General features: G+C 33.1%; 1 protein-coding gene across 1 annotated transcript in view; it reads right to left on the reverse strand.

Annotated features, from left to right (window-relative positions):
- Nucleotides 1–22,027: 22,027 nt before the first annotated feature.
- The window catches only part of MRPL1 (mitochondrial ribosomal protein L1), a 43,701-nt gene continuing 41,096 nt past the window's right edge, over nucleotides 22,028–24,632 (reverse strand). The window contains exons 8-9 of the mRNA XM_074275501.1: nucleotides 23,348–23,429; nucleotides 22,028–22,250 (exon numbers count right to left, since the gene is read on the reverse strand). Of these exons, the coding sequence (XP_074131602.1) occupies nucleotides 22,129–22,250; nucleotides 23,348–23,429 (204 nt within the window). The 3' untranslated portion in view covers nucleotides 22,028–22,128. The remainder of the gene's footprint in view (nucleotides 22,251–23,347; nucleotides 23,430–24,632) is intronic.

Consider the following 24,632-nt stretch of genomic DNA (forward strand, 5'->3'; position numbering starts at 1 on the left):
CTGAGATATCATTACACTCCTGTCAGATTGGCTAAGATGACAGGAACAAATAATGATGAATGTTTGAGGGGCTGTGGGAAAACTGGGACACTGATACATTGTTGGTGGAGTTGTGAAAGAATCCAACCATTCTGGAGAGCAATCTGGAATTATGCCCAAAAAGTTATCAAAATGTGCATACCCTTTGACCCAGTAGTGCTACTATTGGGCTTACATCCCAAGGAAATACTAAAAAAGGGATAGGGACCTGTATGTGCCAAAATGTTTGTGGCAGCCTTTTTTATAGTGGCTACAAACTGGAAGATGAATGGATGTCCATCAGTTGGAGAATGGTTGGGGAAATTATGGTATATGAAGGTTATGGAATATTATTGCTCTGTAAGAAATGACCAGCAGGAGGAATACAGAGAGGCCTGGAGAGACTTACATCAACTGATGCTGAGTGAAATGAGCAGAACCAGAAGATCGCTATACACTTCAACAACAATACTGTATGAGGATGTATTCTGATGGATATCTTCAACATAAAGGAGCCAACTCACTTCCAGTTGATTAATGATGGACAGAGGTAGCTACACCCAGAGAAGAAACACTGGGAAATGAATGTAAATTGTTAACACTAATATCTGTCTGCCCAGGTTACATGTACCTTCGGAATCTAATGCTTATTGTGCAACAAGAAAATGAGATTTACACACATATATTGTATCTAGGTTATAATGTAACACAAGTAAAATGTATGGGATTGCCTGTCATCGGGGGGAGGGAGTAGAGGGAGGGGCGGGATAATTTGGAAAAATGAATACAAGGGATAATGTTATAAAAAAATATATAATAAAAAATATTTTAAAAATAAATAAATTAATTAAACGATAAAGTATTTGAAAACTTTAATGTGCTAAACCTATTGTATAAACAATGTTAATAATTTATACCATCACCATATTAAAATTTATAAATACATATATTTAAAAAAAAAAAAAAAAGAAGAAATGACCAGCAGGAGCAATACAGAGAGGCCTGGAGAGACTAACATCAACTGATGCTGAGTGAAATGAGCAGAACCAGAAGATCACGGTACACTTCAACAACAATACTGTATGAGGATGTATTCTGATGGAAGAGGATATCTTCAACATAGAGAAGAGCTAATCCAATTCCAATTGATCAATGATGGACAGAATCAGCTACATCCAGAAAAGGAACACTGGGAAATGAGTGTAAACTGTGAGCTTTTTTTGTTTGTTTTTCTTCCCAGATTATTTTTACCTTCCGAATACAATTCTTCCTTTGCAACAACAACAAAATTCGGTTCTGCACATACATATTGTACCTAGGATATACTATAAGATATTTAACATGTATGGGACTGCCTGCCATTTAGGGGAGGGGGTGGAGGGAAGGAGGGGAAAAATTCGGAACAGAAGGGAGTACAAGGGATAATGTTGTAAAAAAAAAAAAATACCTATGCATATGTACTATCAAAAAATGTTATAATTATAAAACTTAATTTAAAAAATAAAAAATAAATAAATAGATAGATAGATGAATAAATAAATAAATAAATGAATGAATGAATCAATTAATTAATTAATTAATGAAAATAATGTGCCTACTATTTGCTGGGTGTTCTGCTGAGCCCTTTACAAATATATTCTCATTTAATCCTCAAAACAATCCTGGAAGATAGGTGCTATTACTCCCATTTTACAATTGAGGAAACTAAGACAAACAGTAATGTTCTCAACTTTCCCCAGGCTTCAGACATTGGTCTTCTAATATCAGCATCCTCTTAGGTTCAATGTTGGGACCAAATGAGGTATTTGGAAGTTATTGAATATTTAACAACAAGGACATGGAAGCATTTACTCAGAGGTTTTAAGTATTCACCTTCATTTCCATCTGGAAATGTGTCTGATTGCTAAGTCAGCAGGATGTGATGCCTAAGACCCATGTGGTCTGAGAGACCCAGACTATAAATGACCAGTATTTTTATATCCCTTGAGATGACCAGGACACTAGGTGAGGGATGGTGAGGCAAAGAGTTCGCAGAGACAACTTTGTCTTTTTCCATGTAAAGCTTCACCACATGGTGGATGGGAGGAAAATGCTTCAGGAAAAACAACTGTTTGGACATGTATACATATATTGTATTTAATTTATACTTTAACATATTTAACATGCATTGGTCAACCTGCCATCTGGGGGAGGGGGGAAGGAAGGGAAAAATTAGAACAAAAGGTTTGGCAATTGTCAATTTGGCAATGTTGTAAATAAAAACTATTAAATTAAAAAAAAAAAAAAGAAAGAAAAGAAAAATGCTGATCCTGTTATTGAAAAGGGATGGGAAGGTGTCAGCCCATCTTAGAGCAGTCTCTATTCTTCTAGATCAGAAAGCAAAGAGGAGCACAGGAATGGCAGTCACGTTTGAAAGACTCAAAAATCTACTTCAACTCTGTAATTTCACAGATAGTAAAACTGAGTCCCATAGAGGTTGAACTGTCCAAGTCAGCAAGTGCTGATTCAAAAGCCAGAATTCTTCCTGTGTACCACACTGTAGTTAAATATTGGTATTAATTATTCCTGGAATTCTTTCCAGTAAAACTTTCTTTTTAAAAACAAGAATAGTAAAACAAACAAACAAAACTGATTTCACCAAATGGAAATGTTTCATGAATAACTGTCAGGATCTTATTCCTTGTATGATTTCTTTGACCTTAACTGCAGAGATTCCTTATCAGCCACAAAGGCTGGGCTGTACATTTCACCCTCAACTTCACCTGTCCAACTGTCATATGCTTAGTAGTCTTCACTTCCCAGGAGAGAATAAATGAATTATAAAGTAGACAGACAGAGCAAAGATCCAAAAATGGAAAAGAAAATAATAAGAACTTTCCACTTCTCAAAAAAAAAAATTCATTAAAAAAAAAAAAACAACTTGTACCTGAATGTCCAGAAACATAGTTTTCTCAAATAATTATGGTAAATACCAAAAATGATTGTAGAAATATCAAAGATAAAAGTAGGAAATTGGGGAAAATTTTGTACATAATTTTTCAGGTAAAGATCTCATAGCTCAAATACATAAAGAATTTTATCAAATCTGTGAGAATATGAATTGTTCCCCAATTGTTAATGATCAAAGGATATGAACAGGCAATTTTCCAATAAAGAAATCAAAATAGGGGGCAGCTAGGTGGCGCAGTGGATAGAGCACCAGCCTTGAATTCTGGAGGACCCGAGTTCAAATCTAATCTCAGACACTTAACACTTCCTAGCTGTGTGACCCTGGGCAAGTCACTTAACCCCAGCCTTTAAAAAAAAAAAAAAAAAAAAAAAAAAAAAAAAAAGAAATTAAAGAAAAAAAATGCAAATTAAAACAACCTTGAGATATCATTTTATGCTTATCGAATGGTTAACATGATAGAAGGGGAGAGTGACAAATGTTTGGAGGGAAAGTAGAAAAATTGGGACACTATTTCACTGTTAGTGGAACTGTGAAGTGATCCAATTATTTTGGAGAACAATCTAGAATTAAGCCCAATGAGTTATTAAAACTGCTTATATCTTTTGACCCAGAAATACATTCCTAGGTCTACTTCCCAAAGTGATCAGGAAAAAAGGAAAAGAGTCTACATGTTCTAAAATATGTATATATCTTTGTGGTGGCAAAGAACTGGAAACTGAGGGGATGCCCAACAATTAGAGAATGGCTAAACAAGTTGTGGTATATGATCATGATGAAATTTTATTGTTCTATAAGAAATGATGAGCTGGTTGATTTTAGAAAAAAATTATTTAGAAAAATATAGAAAGACGTGCATGAAATTAATAAGTGCACGAAATAAAATTAAATGAGCAGGACCATTGTATACAGTAACACAATATTGTTTTAAGAACAACTTTGACTCAACACATTAAAAAATGTGTATTTAAAAAAATTAATGTACATATATAACCAGGAAAAATATTTTCACAAAAACAGCTTTGAGCAACTATGTCATTTTTTATATTATCAATACCCAAATTAACTATAAAGGACATGTAAAGGAAGATGCTATCCATGTCCAGGGAAAGAACTGATAAGTAAAAGTATGTATAGTATGGATTTAAATATATATACACATACACATGTGTATATATTATTATATGCTCATACATATTTACATCTAATGGTCTAGGGAAGAGTGGGGAGGGAAAGAAAATATAAAAAGTGCACAGTAGAGAATAAAAGAAAAAAATAGAAAAAAAAACCTAGAAAGCAGAGTAGCTTTGAAAACAGTATGTAGTACTTATATAGTTTTCCCAAAAAAGTAAACAGTGTGAAATGTAAATTCATGTTTTTTGAGTGAATCCTCTTTTTATGTTGTGCTGTGTACATGGAAATGGTTTTTGTTTTTATGTATTTAAGTTCAAAATAATTTTTTTAAAAAGGAGATTGCTTCTGGAATCATGCCCCAAAAGTTATCAAACTGTGCATACCCTTTGATCCAGCAGTGCTACTACTGGGCTTATATCCTAAAGAAATACTAAAGAAGGGAAAGGGACCTGTATGTGCCAAAATGTTTGTAGCAGCTCTTTTTGTAGTGGCTAGAAACTGGAAAATGAATGGATGCCCATCAATTGGAGAATGGTTGGGTAAATTATGGTATATGAATGTTACGGAATATTATTGTTCTGTAAGTAATGACCAGCAGGATGAAGACTGGAGAACTTACATGAACTGCTGCTGAGTGAAATGAGCAGAACCAGAAGATCATTATACACTTCAACAATGATACTGTATGAGGATGTATTCTGATGGAAGTGGATATCTTCAACATAAAGAAGATCCAACTCACTTCCAGTTGATCAATGATGAACTGAATCAGCCACACCCAGAGAAGGAACACAGGGAAATGAGTGTGAACTGTTTGCATTTTTGTTTTTCTCCCAGGTTATTTTTACCTTCTGAATCCAATTCTTCCTGTGCAACAAGAAATTTGGTTCTGTCCACGTATATTGTATCTAGGATATACTATAACATATTTAACATGTATGGGACTGCCTGCCATCTAGGGGAGGGAGTGGAGGGAGGGAAGGGAAGTGAGTACAAAGGATAATGTTGTAAAAAATTACCCATGCATATGTGCTGTCAAAAAAAATTATAATTATAAAATAAATTTTTAAAATTTAAATTAAAAAAAAAGGCGACTGCTTTCACCATGAAGGCTTAATGCCACTTTTATTAATTATACAGGGAGAGGGATAAGTACTGAGGTACATCATGAAATCTGGGTTCTGGTCTTAGTTCTGTTAATAACTTACTACAAGCACTGGAACAAAATATTTGGAAGCTTCATTTTCCTTCTTTTAATTTTCACTTGTTTTATTTTTTTCAGTCCTATTACCCTAATTTGAGATTTTCTTCGCAAAGATACTGGAATGGTTTGTCATTTCCTTCTCCAGCTTATTTTAAAGATGAGGAAACTGAGGTAGATAAGATCAAGTGACTTGTTACAAGTCACACAGCAAGTAATGGTATTTCAACTCAGATCTTCCCCACTCCTTGTAGTCTTAAGACTATCTACTACGCCACCTAGCTTCTCTATGTTATTACTGTATTAATAGTGTAGTTACTATATTAATAAAATGTATTAATTATTATGTAAGTATTAATGTGGTGATGCTGACTACCTGTAGAATCCACTTAATGTCCCTTGGCCTGTTTCCTTTTTTTCAAATTAGAGAGTTGGAGTAAGTAACTTCTGAGTCTCCTTCCAATTCTAAATTGATGATTACTATCTATGCCTTTTTAAAAAATGGGTGATGATTTTTCTATTTTAAAGTATTTTATTATGAATTATTTTTTAATTCTACAAAATATTGTTTGTAATTACATTCACCACTTATTACTATTTTATTAGGTAGGTTGCTTAGTGATAATAGTAGATAAAGCCTAGATCTGAAGTCAAAATGACCTGAATTCAAATCCCGCCTCAAATAGTTACTAGCCGTGTGACCCTGTACAAGTCACTTAACCTTGTCTGCCTCAGTTTCCTCATTTGTAAAATGAACTGGAGAAGGAAATGGCAAACCACTCCAAGAAAATCCTATATGGAGTCACAAAGAGTCAAACATGATTGAACAACTAAAATTATTTTATTATTAAGTTATATTTTTAAAAATTAAACATTTTATTATTTTACTTTTAAATTTATTTTTGCATTATCTTCTACATTATGTTACATTATTTTTACATTACAATATTTTATTATAATATATATTTATGTTCTAATATTATGTTGTATATTAATATATTAAATAAATTTAAAATATTTATTATAAAAATCTATGCAATTTTCAAATGGGTAATAAGTATTTCCTATTTTAAAATATTTATAGCATAACTAATCACTATTATGACAGTATAATTATGCTATATATGTGTATATATATGTCTATACATAAATGTGATAGACACACATCAGAGCTATGGTATAAAATTGCTTTCAGAAAAGATAAAAAACCCTTATTTCAGATGAGAAAGTTGAGGCAATATGTGTCCAGTTCACTATTCTGCACTTGCTGTAATGGATTCCTCAGAGCTCCATGGTTCAATTGTATAATAAAATTATACAAGGAAAGGAATAAGTACTGAGGAACATCATGAATCCTAGGGTCTGGTCCTAATAACTTGCTGTGAGAACAAAATCTATAGAAGCTTTATTTTCCTCCTTTGTTGTAGATTTAGTCCTCAAAGTACAGCTCAGAGAGATAAAGACATCATAACTACATGTGCAAAAGTGTTTGCCGTGGCCCATTTTGTAGTGACAAAGAACTGGAAACTGAGTGGATGCCCATCAGTTGGAGAATGGCTGAATAAATTGTGGTATATAAATGTTATGGAATATTATTGTTCTATAAGAAATGATAAGCAGGATGATTTCAGAGAGACTTGGAGAGACTTACTTGAACTGATGCTAAGTGAAGTGAGTAGAACCAAGAGAACATTGTACACAGCAACAATAAGATTATACAACGATCAGTTCTGATGGACGTGACTCTTTTCAATAATGAGGTGATTCAGGCCAGTTCCATCAGACTCATGATGGAGAGAACCATCTGTACTCAAGAGAGGGAGGGGACTGAATGTGGATATAAACATAGTATTTTCATCTTGTTATTTTTGTTTGCTTGGTTTTTTTACACCTTGTGCATGTTGAATATGGAAATATGTTTAGAAGAATTGCACATGCCTAACCTATATTAAATTGCTTGCTATCTAGGGGAAGAGGGAGGAAGAAAAATTTGGAAAACAAGGTTTTGCAAAAGTGAATGTTGAAAACTGTCTTTGCATGTATTTGAAAAAATAAAAAGCTATTATAAAAATATAAAATGTATTTATTTGTTTGTTTGTTTTTCTGAGGCTGGGGTTAAGTGACTTGCCCAGGGTCACACTGCTAGGAAGTGTTGTCTGAGACCAGATTTGGACTCAGGTCCTCCTGAATTCAAGGCTGGTGCTCTAACCACTGCGCCACCTAGCTGCCCCCTAAAAGTATAAAATTTAAAGAAAAAAATAAGAACATCAAAGATACTTATTTTTTTTCTTTTTTTTAAATTTTTATTCATTTTTCCAAATTATCCCCTCCCTCCCTCCACTCAAAGATACTTATTTTTGTAATCTTGATTTAAGCAAGGAAGCTCCAGGAGGTTTCATGAACTTCCTGACAAAATCCTAAAAAACCACTTATACACTGCTTTGAAACAGCCTTCAAAGGAGTTCTGGGAGGATAGTTGAGGTAAGGGATATGAGTGAGGAAAGAGTGAATCGTGCTTCCTTAATTCCACTAGTATCTTGACCTACAACATTCTTCCTCCTTATTCCAATCACTAATATCACAAGTTGTGAAGATCTGGTCTAGCTCCTCTTGTCAGGATAAGCAAAAGTCCTTGCCCCACGTTGGGCGCCAATTGTTGCGAGCTGTCGTCTCTAGAAGCTGCCGGATCGCTCTCTGGGAAGAGATCTGCTGTGTCTACTCAAATCTTTAAGACAGATTCTTCTTCCTGTAGTGAACCGTTGTCTCCAGGCAGTTGCTGTTAACTCTTGTCCTTAGAAGTGACTTCCCTTCCTGCAGAGAGCCCCGTCAGGCCTGATGTAATGCAGAGAGTCTTCTTCTTTCTCTGAGAGTCCTCTCTTTTATTCTCCCAGAGAATGGGCGTGGGATAATGCAAGGGCTTCTGGGAAGAACCACCCCAGCCAATGAGCTTGCCCCCTCTATCAAGTCAACCTGAGTTCTCACCTTGTAATTGTCCAGAAAACCTGAATTCTCACCTTGTCACTGTCCAGACAACCTCAGTTCTCACTTAGTAATCCTAACAACAAGTGTCCCCTCTAGAGACATACACAACATTGGAATAGCACAACAATCCTTCCCTAATCAATTTAATAAAATTTATGCTGTTTATATCTTGTTTGTATCTGGCTGCCTATTTCCTCTCTCATTTGTCTGTGAGCTCAAGAACAGGGACTCTTTTTTGTACCTTCTCTTTGTATCCTTAAAACTTAGCATAGTGCCAGGCACATAGTAGATGCTTAATAAATGCTTATTAACTGACTGACTGATGACTTTACCATCATATTTCTCTTTATTAGGATTGAGTGGAATCTGTGTCTTGAAGAAGAGAAAGAAAGATGGATGGATCACAACAAAGAATTTTCATCTGTTTTATTGTTGGTTGTTTTTTTCTCATTTTTTTGATCTGATTTTTCTTGTAGAGCATGATAAAGATGGAAATATGTTTAGAAGAATTGCACACGCTTAACTTACTTTGGATTATTTGCTGTCTAGGGGAGGGGGGAGGTCAAGAATAGGGAGAAAATTTGGAACACAAAGTTTTGCAGGGGTGAATGTTGAAAACTATCTGCATATATTTTGAAAAATAAAAAGCTGTTACAATTGTGGGAGGGAAAGAAAGTTGGATGTTAATTTCAGAAAGTACTATGGAAAAGCTATATTGTCAATGCAGAAGAAAGAATATAAATGATCTTGAAGGGTTAAGCCATTAGAGGTAAGGTAAAAAAACTTTCAATTGTTAAAACACACAATCATGTATTGAAGTCCAGGGACCACCTGATGTATTTGTTGACTGCACAGGTGAAGAGATCCATGTTAAAGGATTAATACAAGGGGAAAATATGCTTTTTTGATTCAGAAATTTCATTGAGAATCTTTGAGGTTTGATGTGGTGGTACAGATCTGTAATCCCAGCTAATAGGATGGCTTAAGCTGACAATTCTCTTGAGCTCAGCATTAATAATAATAATAATTTATATATTATTTACTATCTGCCAGGCATTGTGTTAAGCATTTTACAAATATCTCCTTTAATCCTCATTACTATTATTATTAATTCCCATTTTACAAATGAAAAAACTGATGCAAATAGAGGTCAAATGACTTGCTTAGGGTCTACTCAGCAACTCAGATCTTCTTTCTTCCAGGCAAAGCAATCTGTCCATTATACCACCTAGCTATCCCTATTCAACCTGCTTGATGTTCTTCTCTACTCTCTATTCTCAGACATACAAATCTTTCTGTTATGGTCTGATTCTGTTATGATCTTTTGTAATGATTCCTTCTAGATTAAGCTTTCCTAACCTTTTCAATATCTATAGATTTTTTGACAGTCTGACAATTCTATAATTTCCTTCTTATAAAAATGTGTTACAGTTCATAAAATAAAATATATAGGATTATTAAGGAAGACAAATATATTGAAATGCTGCTATCAAAATATTTAAAATCAAGAGCCCTAAATTAAAATGCCCTTGCCCTAGGGTGAGGGCTAAAGCTTTTTAACAGAAAAATTTGGGGAAGGAAAGGTGGCTGGAAATTAAATATGCCTTAATTAGCATATTTCTAGAGTGCAGATATGGTTGGATTTTTGGGTTTTTTTTTTTAACATTTCTAGAAATTCTAGAATTTTAAGAATACTTATAGCATGAAAAGGAGTTTGCCAAACATATAAAAGGCTAGTAAGCAGATAAATCGCAATTATACCATGGGACCTTTAGTAACTTCATAGGAATATCTCTATTACTAGTAATTCAATATTTTTTCATCGATTCATTAATTATTAATAAATACTCACCATGCTCCAGGAACTGTGGATTCAAGAACAAAGAATGAAACAATCGATCCGCTTTCAGAAGTGTACATCCTAATGGTGAACACAAGTGGGACAGGCCATTGAGGAAGAAGTATCCTTGCATTAGGAAGAAGTGAGTGGAAGACTGCTTAAGTTTCACTTATAGTGGCTGATCAGAAATCGTATCTGTGAAAATGGATAACATGAATTCTTGGAAGCCAATATCTGTCTGAGTGCTTATAGTAGCTGGTTATTGTGAGTCAAGATAAAAGGAAGCCCTTAGAGTTTCCTGAATAATCATGTGTAGTTAATATTAAGTAATGTCGGATTTGGGAGTTGTATGTGAAAGAGATTTCCTCTCCTAAGGAAGATAAAAGAGGCTGGAGTTTTCTATTATACAAATTTCCTTTTTAATCACTCTGTGTAGCCATTGAAGAAGGTAAATGGTATCTGGAAATTAACAGTAAACTGCAGGGAGTTGGATTATATCAATTAATGCAATCATTCCTGATCTTATTGGTTTGGTGGACCGGATAACAAAGGCCCCAGAAGAGTGGTTTGGAGTTATTGATCTCACCGAAGATGCTTCCTTCTCCATCTTTGTAGGGACAATTTTGTTTTTATCTGAGATCAGTATGTTTTCACTGTTCTTCCTCAGAGTTATTGGAACTCACTTTTATATTCTCACAGTTTGGTGGTCAGAACCCTGAAAGAGACCCACTTCCTGAGAACACGGATGTCCACCACTATACTGATGATGACATAAATATTGACTGCTCCATGGTAGCAAAAGTCTCAGATTGTGCTGAGTGAAATGAATAGAACCAGAAGATAGTTGTACACTTCAATGCTGTATGAAGATGTATTCTGATGGAAGTGGATATCTTCAACATAAAGAAGATCCAACTCACTTCCAGATGATCAATGATGACAGAAACAACTACACCCAGAGAAGGAACACTGGGAAGTGAATGTAAATTGTTAGCACTACTGTCTATCTACCCAGGTTACTTATACCTTTGAATCTAATACTTAATGTGCAACAAGAAAATGGTATTTACACACATATATTGTATCTAGGTTATATTGTAACACATGTAAAATGTATGGGATTGCCTGTCATCAAGGGGAGGGAGTAGAGGGAGGGAGAGGAAATCTGGAAAAATGAACACAAGGGATAATGTTATTTAAAAAATTACTCATGCATATATACTGTGAAAAAAAAATTATAAATTAAAATAAATAAATAAATGAGTGAATGAATAAATAGATAAATAAATAAATAAAAAGTTTCAGATTGGATGCAAATGAGAGATGAAACATGGGTGATCAACCTCATTAAAAAAAATCAGGATCCAGAACACTTTGTATTAAGTTTTTAGGAATACATTGAATGGAAAGAACCCAAATGATTCTAGATGTATCAACCAACAATTGATATTTACTTCCTCACAGACTAAGAAGAAAGTTCAACAGATTATTGATCTCTGTGAATTTAGAGAATTTATATTCCACCTCTGGGAATTTTAGTGGTTCCATTTTATCAGGTTATTCACAAATCTGTCCCTTTTGAAAAAATAGGGACTAGAACAAAATGAACGTGTGGAAGATTTATTGTCCAGCAATGTCTCCCCTTGGGTTTTTATATAATCCCATAGGGTCTATATTAGAGAAAGTTTCTATTCATCAAGACCAGGCTTAGTGGAACTTTTGGCAGACATTAAGATATGACTAGATTAAATGATGCTTAGTTTTGTAGAGCCATGAATTCCCCCAAAGGAGTCATCCTAATGTATTTGAGAAATAATTGTTTTCATGTTATTTTGCTCTAGTTACCACTGAATAATTTCACACAGAGCCATATGATTGCCATTCATCTAGAAATTTCCTATATGAGTTGAATAATTCAAAATGAGTCCTCTAATAAGATGGGTAGAGCACAATAATGCAAGGCTTCTTAAACTTTTTGCACTCATGACCTCTTTTTTTCCAAGAAATTTTTGCATGACCCCAGTCATATAGGTATATAAAAATAGGTTTACAAATCAAATAATCATGGGTAATAATGAAGGAATTGATTTTTAAATGATTCTTTGGTATACATTTATTAAAGATGAGAGCAAATTGGCATACTAATGACATGATTGTGTTTTTTTTTTACATAAAGAATTAAATTTTGGTGGAATATCTGCTACCTTTTACTATTGCCAAGTTTTTGGCAATACCCATATTCAATTATTCAATCCCAAATGGGATTGCAACCCACAGTTTTAAAATTTTTGGAATACTGCATCTAAGATCATGCTTAGTTGAGTCTTTCAGGCATAAGTAATATGCTTGAATAATTTGTCATGGAAGGCTTAAAATTCCATTCCCATTTCCATTAAATAAGAATTAATAATTAATAAATTAACATATAGTCTATATGATATGCCCACACCCTCTTTCTTATAGAAACTAATTTTTATTCTGATCTTCAACACCCAAAATATGAGCATTTCAAAATAGATAGCATAAAACATTCACAAGATTGTGTATAAAACCATGAATTTCCACTTCATGACACTTAAATTTAAAAATACATGATTATTTTCAAAATTGTCCTGCTTGTCTGTTTCCTTCTTAAATTCCTTATATGCATTTTAAAATTGTTTCAATGACCTTTTTTGCATCATTAATACTATAATCTTTATCCCTAATTCCCTGCCCTCAATTTAAAAAGCAGAATATTCTGTTTGTTTTTAATATTATAATAAATAAACATATCAAGCCAAAAAATACACAAAAATACACACAAAATACACAAGTCAGAAATCTCTCTCTCTTTTTCCTCCTTGAGTCTACCATTTCTCTGCCAAGGGGTAATATGCTTCATCATTGGTCTTCTGGAGACATGGTTGGTCCGTGGTCTCAGAGTTCTTGAGACTTTCAATGTTTTTATTTATAATATTATAATTTTTATAGAAATTGATTCTGTCCACTTCCCTTTGTATCAATACTATCCAGGATTCTCTGAAATAATTTCATTTCTTATGGTGCAATAATATTACACTCATATAATATGATTAGTTTAGACATTTCCCAATAAGCACCCCTTAGATTCTAGTTTTTTACTTGTCTTCTTTTTTTAGAATCAAGAAGCCTGTTGCTTGTGACTTTTCTCTCCTTCTTAACCTTTCCCTCCTCCACCCATGCTTATTTCTTTGTGTGTGTGTGTGATACATTTCTACACTGAACTGTTCATATGTATTTTTCCTCACTTTGTCCCTTTTTTCTGGAGTTTTGTCTAACTTGAGTTTCACCTGATGTCTACTCCCCTAAATCCTTCTTCTATGTTCTTTTTATGCAACCCATTTATTTATCCTTTCCACATTACTGTATTCCTTTTATCCCTCCTTCTCTTTTCCTTCTTCCAACAGCTAAAACAGAACTAATCTACCCTCAGATTCTGTTTTTCAGAATTAACCCTTTCAGTTCCACTTTCCATTGTTCAGTCATGTCTGGCTCTTCATGACCTCATATGGGGTTTTCTTGGCAAAGATAGCATCATTTTGAAAACATGACAGGTCATTTCTTTCTTCTCCATCTACTAGATTGTTAGTGCTACATTACCATGCAGTTCTTTCCAATTGCTTAAATACATTGACCTTTCTAGTTTTGCATCCTTGTATTTGCATCTCAAAGTTTTTATTCAGCTGTTGTTGGTTTGTTTTTTTTTTTTAATCTGAAATGCTTGATAGTTTTCCCCTCCACTAAAAGTGGGTTTATCTCACACTACCTAATAATAATGGCTGTACTTCTATAGTGCTTTAAAGAATTGGAAAGCTTTTGAAAAAGCATTATCTCATTTTTATTCTCACATGTTGTTAGTTCTTAGTTTTCTAAGAGGATTAATACCATGGAGTCATATCTTGATTTGCACATAAACTGGATTTAGGGGAATCAGAATTGCACAAAGTCAGCTGCACTCTCTCTTCCAGAGTCATTGAAATCCAGTGACAAGACAGAAGTCAAGATTACTGGCGATGGTCCAGGATGCAGCGGCTGACCTTGGCATCTTTGATGTCTGATCAGATTCTAAGTGATCTATAACACCTGTTTCAGGCGCCTTCTTGGTTGCTGGAACAAATTGTTCTTGTGTGCTCATTCTGCGAGGAGAAATCTTTATCTATTGGGGATAGATGCCCTTCTATCCACAGGCTGTTGGTTACCCTCAATATGGTTTAGCCTGTCTGCCCAGGTAGTTTTACTGAGGTGTTCATGCATGCAGTATTTAGGGTTATATATTTATATATATATATATATATATATATATATATATATATATATACACACACACACATACATATATGCCAGGTGGACACCAAAGGTGCAGCCCAGAAGAGGGTTAATCCAGAAGTGCTGGTCTTCCCTGAATATTCCATATGCCCGACCCTCACAACAACCCTTGTAGGTAGCTGCTATTATCTCCATTTTACTTTAATAGATTAAGGCAAACAAGTTAACGGATTTGCCTAGGGTCACATAGCTATAAAATGTTTGAGGCTGGATTTGAACTCAGATTTAATCCTAACTTCTGAATCAATGCACTATCCATTGTACCACCTAGAAGATTACATTCAGTTGGTTAAATCTGCCTTTTTTCTCTTATTCACAAGGAGAAGCTGCCAGGTTTTCTTGTGTCCTGGTTATAGCTCCTTATTGCTTCAACTAATTTCTTCTGGATACTTGAAAGGATGTTGTTTTTTTTTTTTGACCTTGGATTTTGGTTGTAATATTCCTGGTGACTTTTTCTTTTGGGTTTACTTCAGATGATTGGAAATTTCTTTGTAACTTTACTTCTTGCTTATTCCTCACAAACTTGAGTTTTAATTTATGAGAAATTGAATATAGTGTCTGGGAGTTTGTTTTTTCCAAGGATAGGAAGGAAGGAAGGGAAGGGAGGGAGGGGTCTAGATAGTCATCTTGACTGAAAAATCTTCATCTACATTGATATTTAATTAAAATGACTAAAAGAACTATAGAATGAGAAGGAATGATCATGATGATGATAAAATAAATTAAAAAAACAAGTGACCTTTGTAGCACTGTGTTATTTCTACACATTCACCTGAAAAAATCAAGGAAATATTGAGAAAACAATGACCATTTCTAAAGAAAGATCACCACCTGCTGGTTATCTAAATAACTATTTGTTTAAAAGGCCATATAATATATAATTAGCCGTGTTATAATTGTCAATTAAGCTTTTATCCATGCAAATAGATTTTTATTTTTATTTTTTAAAGAAAAAATGGTATTTTGCAAAAGGGATATATTTACAGTTCATGCTACATTTAACTTATAAAACTGAACACACACAAGTAGTTTCCAAATTAGTGCCTACTTCCTACTTACTATATAAATATGACTTCAAAGAATACTAGAACTACAGTGCCCTTTAAAAATTATTTAGCCCAATGCTTTCTGGCATGAACAATGAAAAAACAGATCAAGTGTGATGAATTAATTTGCCCAAATCATAGCAAGTCAATGGCAGAGTTGAAGCTAGAGACTGTATTCTGCTCACATTCTAAACCCACGCTTCCTCTACTCCCATACCATTGCTTATCTAAGCCCCCTCATTTTTGAGATGAGACTCAGAAAGATTATTATTTGCCTAGAGCTATGCATCTAGTTAAGGGCAGAAGCCATGAGAATTCACAGTTGTCTTCTGACTCATGGTCTCTCCTGCCTTCTCAGTTACATAATTGGCTATAGAGGCCAAAACATAGAAAATGTATAATGCTAAAATTGGAGATTTTAAAAAGCTATAATGGTATATAGATAAAATTTTTGGCATCAAAATTATAAGATTTTTTTTTTAAAGAGTTGCAGGGGGTGGTGAGGAAAAGACCACTTGAGTAATCATAAATTTAAAATATTTATCATGCAATCTAGATAATCGACATGCTTTTTCAGATTTCACTTTTGTTATCAAACAAAATGAATGTGTAATTTTTTTTCCTCCTTATAAAACATTATTATTTCACAAGGCTTTAAAAAATGCTATAAACATGTTTGGGATGATTTACTATTTCTGTACAAAAGTTCTATCTAGCTAATGAAATGATCTTGGCATGGTATATAAAAAGCTAGCCTGGAAGCAAGAAAACTTGAGTTTCAATTCCTCTTCTGATGCATATAGGCTATGTGACCCAACCTTATCTCTATCTCATAAACAAAATTATGTTCTAATGAAAGAAAAACCTCTTGCCTGGGGATTAGAAGTTGCTCTGATTCCCTGTGTTATTTCTTTGGGAATAATTTCTATTCCTTGGGCTGCTCTGGTTGCTCTATTCACAGGGAGAGCCCCTGAAGTTTTGCAGATTAGAGGAATTTTCAAGTAACAGTAAATCAGCTGATCTATATCTCAAAGAGACAAGATAAGAAGACCTAATACTAATGCCTACAGCCTATTTCCCCTTCCCCTTTTCTATTGAACTATTCTATCATTTTACCAAACTCTTATCACTTCCATTAGGCTTTCTTAAAATGGGCATAATATAGACTTTAGAGATGTTTTTGCATAGTTGTGATTTGATAAATTGTATTCAGTGGATTAGATTTTAAGTTCTTATAAAAAAACAAGTGAATTAAACATTTTATATCTATGTAAGAAAATGATATATTGGATGAAACCTCTAATATTTTTCTATTACTCAACAGGTACTCCCTAATCCCTTTTTATCAGTTCAATCATTTCATTTGAATTATATCTGATGCTAAGTGAAATGATCACTGTACACAGCAATAACAAGATTATATGATGATCAATTCTGATGGATGTAGCTCTTTTCAACAATGAGATGATTCAGGCCAGTTCCAATGATCTTGTAATGAAGATCTACACCCAGAGAGAAGACTGTGGGAACTGAGGGTAGATTACAACATAGCATTTTCACTCTTTTGATTGTAGTTTGTTTGAATTTTATTTTCTAATTTTCTTTTTATTTTTATATGATTTTTCTTGTACAGCAAGATAATTACATATGTATGCCTAATTGGATTTAATATATATTTTTACAATGTTTAATATATATTGGATTACATGCCATTTAGGGGAGGGGATGGGGGGAAAGGGGAAAAATTGGAACACAAAGTTTTTCAAGGATCAATGTTGAAAAATTATCCTTGCATGTTTTGAAAATAAAAAACTTCAATAAAAAAAATTATATCTGAAAACGGCCATAGATTCTAACTCCCTAATTATTTCTTCTTCTCCTCTTCCTTTTATTTCTTCTTCATGAAAGTCAAATAAGTCTTCTAATTACAAATCCAGAATTCCAATCTGCTGCAAGTTTCCATAAAACTGCCATAAATTTAGCTTTAAGAAAATGGAGGCATGAGGAGGGAAGCAGCATGTTTCTTGGGGCATTGACTTCAAACTTTATATAACAGATCTATACTGAGTAAGAAAAGTTTTGGAGAAGTTAAAAGACACAGAAGCCATTATGTACTGGGCTCTTTCTAGCCAATACATACCACTGGAAGCCCTGATGACCAATGGTTTTTTTCTTTATCTAATCCATTCTCTTTCCCATCCACTTGTATGTGTACAGGGAACAGAGTCCAGGATCATTCTGGAATTGGTATTGTAGTAAGACTGAAGAGCCCCAGCTCATTTCCCATTTCCAATGAGTAGACTTCTTTGCAAATTGTGGGAATAATAAACTGGGTAAGCACATGAGCACAAAGACCAAACTTATATCTCTATTCTTGAGAAAATGTTTTTAAGTCACTGGATATCAAAATAAAAATGGTAACCAAGATTCATCCAATCCCAATTTACTACTATAATAGCTTAAACTGTCCCAAGACTTTTGGAATAATTTGTATAATAAAAATACCATTTCTGAAAATAAAAAATAAACATCTTAAAGTCTCTAAAAATCCATATTACATTGCTCTTAATTGTTGTCATTCTCTTAGCAATGTTTAATAATTAACCCTAAAGAACCAAAGTAACTGAAACCATTTGCCAAGAGCTCTGTCTTCTTTTCCACATCTCACAGCACACTTTCACTCTAGGTGACCCTTCCCCTCATTTTTGTGAGGGATAGAAAATCCTATCCAAAAATGACTACTCAGAGATCACTCATAGAAAAGCAGAATTATTTATTAGAATCTCAAGAAGCAGACCCCATCCTGGTCTGTGAGCCAGATTCACAGCAGGAGAGAGCCACTCCCTTGAAGATGCTCATGACTTTTATACATTTTAGACAAAGAACCTCCAAAATCTCACCCTCCATAGGTTGTGATTGGTCATATTTGGTCAGTGGAATGCAGCTGGCAATGTGATTTATAGCTTCTTTGGCCATGTGTAGGTTAATCCCTATTTGGACAAAGGAATGCAGCCTAGGCCTTCACATGACTGGGGGCTATAGGCCTGATTTTACATTAGCTAGCAGTCTCTGATCAATATGTGCTTAATCTGTAAATTCTTCACCATATTGCACACATTTTCTTCAACAGATTTCTCCCACTATATTCATTTTCTCTCTAGTGACTACAAACAAGCCCACGTTTTCTCCATGCTCAAAAAACTTTTAACTTGAGTTTAAGAACCCTTACTACCTCACTATAATGTACTTCCCAGCTAAACTTCTTGAGAAAGTCATCTACACTCACTGTTTTATCTCCTTTCCTCTTCTTCATTTCCTTAATCCTGGGCAATCTTCAGTTAATCTTTGCCCTCTCCAAAGTTGCTAATGATTTCTTAATTTCCAAATCTAATGGTCTTTTCTGTCCTAATCCTTTGATGTTTGCATCATTTGACACTGTTGAATTCCTCCTGAATTCTCTCTTCTCTGTGTCACCATATGATGGACTCAGCCTAAATTTTGCCTTCTTTAAGAAGGCAATTTTGGTTTCTCTATCTAAATACTAGTATCAATTTACACACAGCATGTGTATGACTGGTTTATTTATTTGCTTCCCTGCCTTCAAATGTGAATTTTTTTTGAGATTGTTTTTGCCTTACTTTAAAACTCCAAAATTTAGTTTAGCGCTTGGAACTTAGTACACATTTAATTCATTGAATGACTGGTTCCTAATAAGTCTATTAAGACAAAAATTTCTGCTGCAGACACTAAATACCCATAACTCACATTGATTTTACAATTATTAAGGTAAAAAAAGTAGTAAGAGGTTAAAATTGGGTTTAAGATACAAAGGAGACAATTCTCTTATTAGAAATATGTTGATTTAAAGTGTTTTTTTAAATTATGAATCAGATACAAAGCTAATTTCTGAGTTATCTAGTTTTCTGTTTATCAATTAGGGAGTTCTTTCCCAATTAATTTGTTTTCTGATTTATGCAACATTAGATCATTGAGGTCCATTGTTGCTATCTTATTTAGTCTGTTTCTTTGATTTAATTGTCTGGTTTTCAACTAATATCAAAGGTTTGATGACTGATGCTTAATAATATAGTTTGTGGTCTGGAAGTTATATTCTCTTTCATTAATTCCTGTATTATTTCCCTAGAAATTCTAGGTCTTTTGCTTCTCCAAATGAACTTTATTATTTTATTGAGTTTGACGGTTTGATTAGTATAACATTTTGATTAGTATAGCATTAAAACTATAAATCAGTAGTATTGCTACTTAATTTTATTGGCATAGCTATTTAAGCTATTTATATGAACTCTTTGTAATTAAATCTATACAATTATTTTGCATGACCATCAGTTTTAATTTTTGTCATCTTTGCTAAGATGAAATCTCAGAATTATTTTCTTTTTTATCTCTTCTTCCTGATTCCAAACTATGCTATTTTGTACATAATCCTCTTATGTCTAAGAAATAATAGCTAGCATTTAATACTTTTGAATTTACAAAGCACTTCACAAATAATAGCTTTTTAAAATCTTCATAATAACCTTGGTTGGTGCTATTATTATCTTTGTTTTACATTTTATGGAAATGAAGCACAGATTAAGTAACTTGCCCAATCACAAAGCTGTTGTCCAAAGCCAAATTTGAACTCAGATGTAGTAGTCTATCCAAAGTGCAACCTTGTATGCTTTCTTATATTTGTATACCTAGTACTTCATATAGTGTCCTGCATAAAGTCTTAATAAATGTTGCTTCAACTCCAGGGCATAATTATCATGGAAAGGGGATGGAAGCTGCAGTGATAAAGCCAGTAATGGACTCTGGAAAGCCAAGGAGTTTCTTGATTGTTTTAAGATGATGACTCCATTTCACTCCCACCTTCCATCAATCTCCCTTCCTCCCAGGAAGAGCATATATGTGTTCCAAAACTTATTTCTGGATTGTTGTTGTTTTTTAAGTTTAAAATTCTGGTCACCTATTCTGTAAGTCAGAATAAAGATAATACTAAGGTTAACACTTGCAAAAAACAAATTAAGTGCTGCTTCATTCACAGTGATTTAAAACATTTTTTCCCCTACATGATTGTTAAGCTGCATTTCTTCTACTGTAAAATATTTGCTATGGCCATTTATTGGTGGATTGCTCTTATTTTTATGCATTTCTCTCAATTCCCTATATATCTTAAGCATTAAATCTTTATCAAGAAAATTTTGCTTTGAAAGTTCTTTTAATCAGGTAACTCTTTCCCTTCTAGTTACAACCAGCACTTTTATTTGTACAGAAAATTAAATTTTATGTAATAAAAATTGCCCACTTTCTCTTGTGATCCTTTCTCCTTTGTTCAAGTGTTTTCTCTACTCTCCTGCTTCCCAATTTGTTTATATGTGATCTTTTATAGCCATGTAATGTATGTACTTTGAGTCTATCACAATAAAGCATATGGTGTAAGACTAAACCTAAATTCTGCTAGATTATATGCCATTTTCCCATAAGGTTTGTGGAATTTAGTTTAATACTATAATATTTGAAGTCGTTGAGCATGTCATTTTATTCCCATAAATATAATTGCATAACAAATAATTTCACTGATCAACTTTCCCATTTCTTAACCAGTATGAAACAGTTTAAATGACTATTGCTTTGCAGTATAATTTAAGATATTAATATTAAGCTCCTTCAAAAAGGTAATCCTTAGGTAATTTGATTAGTTCAGCATGGAATTTTATAAATTATTTCAGGGAAGATAGTCATAATTATTTTATCTTATCCAATCACAAGCACATAAATTCCTCCTCAAATATTTATAACTTCCTTTATTTAGTAATTTTAGTTTTAGTCATATAATTTTTACATGTCTTGGTAAATTTTAAATTGCTATATATTTTATATGTTCTAAAATATTCTGTAATGAAATTTATTTTTTGTTGGATTTTTATATAATTAAAAAATACTATTTAAGTCAAGTAGTAGAGTTTTTAAAAATCATTAGTTACCCCCAAAAGAAAATCCAAAAAAATAAATAAAATTACTGCAAAAATTGACTGCAAAACTTTTCTGCATCTTTTGATTTAGTCCTGTGATTTGTTATTTTTTTAAATTAAATTTAATTTAAATTTAACCCAATTAAATTTACTCAATCCTACACTCCTGGTATAGGAATACAACAACTTGGACATAATGTAAAATATTTTTAATATGTAGCTGTAGCATCTTTGCTAATATTTTATTCAATATGTTTCCATTGAAATCTATTGAAGATATTGGCTTATAGTTTTCTTTCTCTGACTTCAATCTCACTGATTTAGATAATGGGATCTCTTGCAGAAGGAATTAGGGATTTCCTAATTTTACAATCTGGATAAAAATGAAGTCAAATATTTTTCTGATTGTTTAATAGTATTAATTTGTAAGCTCAACTAATTCTGAGTTTCTTCAAGTCTCATACAATTTCTTTTTCTGAGATTGAATTATTTAAATACATTATTACTTCTGATGATGATCTGGGTAATAAAATTTACTTTCAAGGATGAAAATAAGTAATTTATTTTGAAGACATGATGACTTATGTCATCTACTAATTATTAAATCCAATAAAAGTCTTTTCACAAGATGAAATTTGTTATATAGTTTCTTTAATACTCTCTTCTGCTTTTACTTTTTCCTGAGGTAGTAAGTGCTCCATCTTTAGTAATAATCCTTCACTTGTTGCACTACGGAGAAATGCACGTACCACAAAAGATCCTAGAAACAAACAAAACAAAATTTGTATTATATTCAATGTATACCTGTTATCTACATGTATTGAACTTGAAGGCACTGATATTTACTAAACTGTTTATAATTCTAAAGAATTTTTTAAAGTCTTAAAACAAAGACTTCCCTTTTAGCATACAAGATAAATTGGCTTTTTACTAAAAAAAAAAAAAAAAAAAGTGTCCTTAAATGTCCTTGATCTCTCCAAGCAATTCATTTCTTTCCCAGAAGATATTCACCCAAATTTCATTTTATTACAAAGATAATATAAAAGGGAACAGGTGGTGATATTCACATTAAGTGAAAAGATTGTAAATATTTATTTAAATATTCAGCACAGCTGCTACTTTGCCACCACTTAGTGAGATTCCCTGAAAATAGATAAATTGAAATGTGATCAACCAAGTGGTAGCTTCTTTTAAAAATGACATTTTTTTCCCCCTCAAAAGAAGCACTTAGTTTCAAGTCAGCATAAGCTGGCCACAATTGTACTGCTAGTTTAAATAAATGATTCATTCAAGAAATACCAAATGGGAAAAAAAAAAAAAAATGAACTGATCAAGCAGCCAAACTTATGGCCCTGGCACTCTAATAATACATTTCTGAAAGCAAGAGTAAGTGAAGAAGGGTCATAGGAATTTTGAGGGCATAAACATGAGTCCTATAGCTTCAGTGGGTTGTTATAGGGAATACCCCCATACCTCTGTCTTTTCAACAAGAACATGTTACCAAAAAAAAAAAATGCACAATGAGAAGGTGAAGGAAATTAAAAAAAGACCCTGAAATTACCAAGGGGTCTTTTGTAGAATTCAAGCCCACCCCAAACTCAATTCTACTAGGACTATTATTCACTATTCTTCAATTATTCATATTATTAATGAGACTAGTACAGACTGCAAACTACCCAAGTTTTTTCAATCTGGATGACTCCTAACCATGTACTTCCATGGATCCTTCACAAACATCTCCCTAATGTGCTTCTTTATGGCACTGTTATGACTTTAAGAAATTCTGGTAATCTTATTTAAATTTTCAGTATGTATATAATATCACAAGATCAAAATATCACATATCAAACAACTTACCACTGCTCTGTGGTTTGTGCCTGCAGACATCAGTGATAACTGCTTGCAGATTAGCAATTATTTCATTACTTGGCATATCCAGCTGAAAGAAAATGATACAATTATAAACAATATAGAAACATGTATTGTACTCAATCTTCAAATTAGCAAAGACAAAATAGTTTTAAAAAACTGTGGGAAGACAAGAACTCTAATACACTTGATTTAGTTGTGAATTGACTGAAATATTCTGGGAAATGATTTGGAGTTAAGAAAAGTGACTAAATAATTCATTCTTGCCTTCAATCTAATTATCCCATAACTAGGTTTAAACATCAAAGTAGTACAGGAAGAAAAGTCCCATAGATATCAAAATAATCAGCACTATTTATAGTAACAAGAATCTGGAAATAATTGTGTGCTAATCACGTGAGGAATGGCTAAACAAACTAAACTATAGTAGATATATAAATGAAATGTAATACTGCAACACTTAAGAAATAAATAATTCAGAGAAATAAGGCAAAACTTGTATGAGCTAATACAGAACAAAGAAAGCAGAATCAAAATAATATGAACAACTATAACAATATAAATAAAAACAGCATTAAAAGACAATAGAATTCAGGTCAAATATAGTAGGGAATGTTGATTCCACATGACTGATGTTAACTACATTTCCTTTCAGTTAAGAAATTATAGACTGAGTAGAAAGTGATATGCTGCCAACTTCAATTACTATATTAAACAGTTTTATAAAGCTTCCTTTTTGGTAAGGAAAGATACTATTAGAGTATTTATTGGAAAACTATGTCCAAACAAAATGTATTCTAAATAAAATTTGTGACTTGAGAAAATAAGAAACAGAGATAGCAGATATCTGGGAAAACATTGACTAAAAAATAAATTTATACAGTATTATTTTTTTAAAGTTCTCTGGCAAAAAAAGAATCTCTCTTGGGAAGATGTGGGATTCTCTTGCTTTCTCTAACTAGGCTCACAGTCAGTGCCCTACTCTCCCAGGACAGATAGGGCTGTTAATTGGTTAAGGCCTTCTGGGCACCCAGTTTAGATCAAAGGGAAGACTTTGTGGACTAGCCAGAGGCATCCACCCCCTAAATGAGTTCAGGTGCTGAAAATTAGCAAGTGATGTTTGGCATGTGTTGGTAGGCCTGCTGTCTGGGGGGAGGGGGGAAGGCGGGAAAGGTTGGCAGTTGTCAATGTTGTAGGATTGCCCATGCGTGTCTGGTAAATAAAAACTATTATGAGAAAAGAGGAAAAAAAAAAGAAAAACAAAAATAACATG

The sequence above is a fragment of the Sminthopsis crassicaudata genome, chromosome 6 (genome assembly GCF_048593235.1).
Source record: "Sminthopsis crassicaudata isolate SCR6 chromosome 6, ASM4859323v1, whole genome shotgun sequence".
Lineage (NCBI taxonomy): Eukaryota > Metazoa > Chordata > Mammalia > Dasyuromorphia > Dasyuridae > Sminthopsis > Sminthopsis crassicaudata.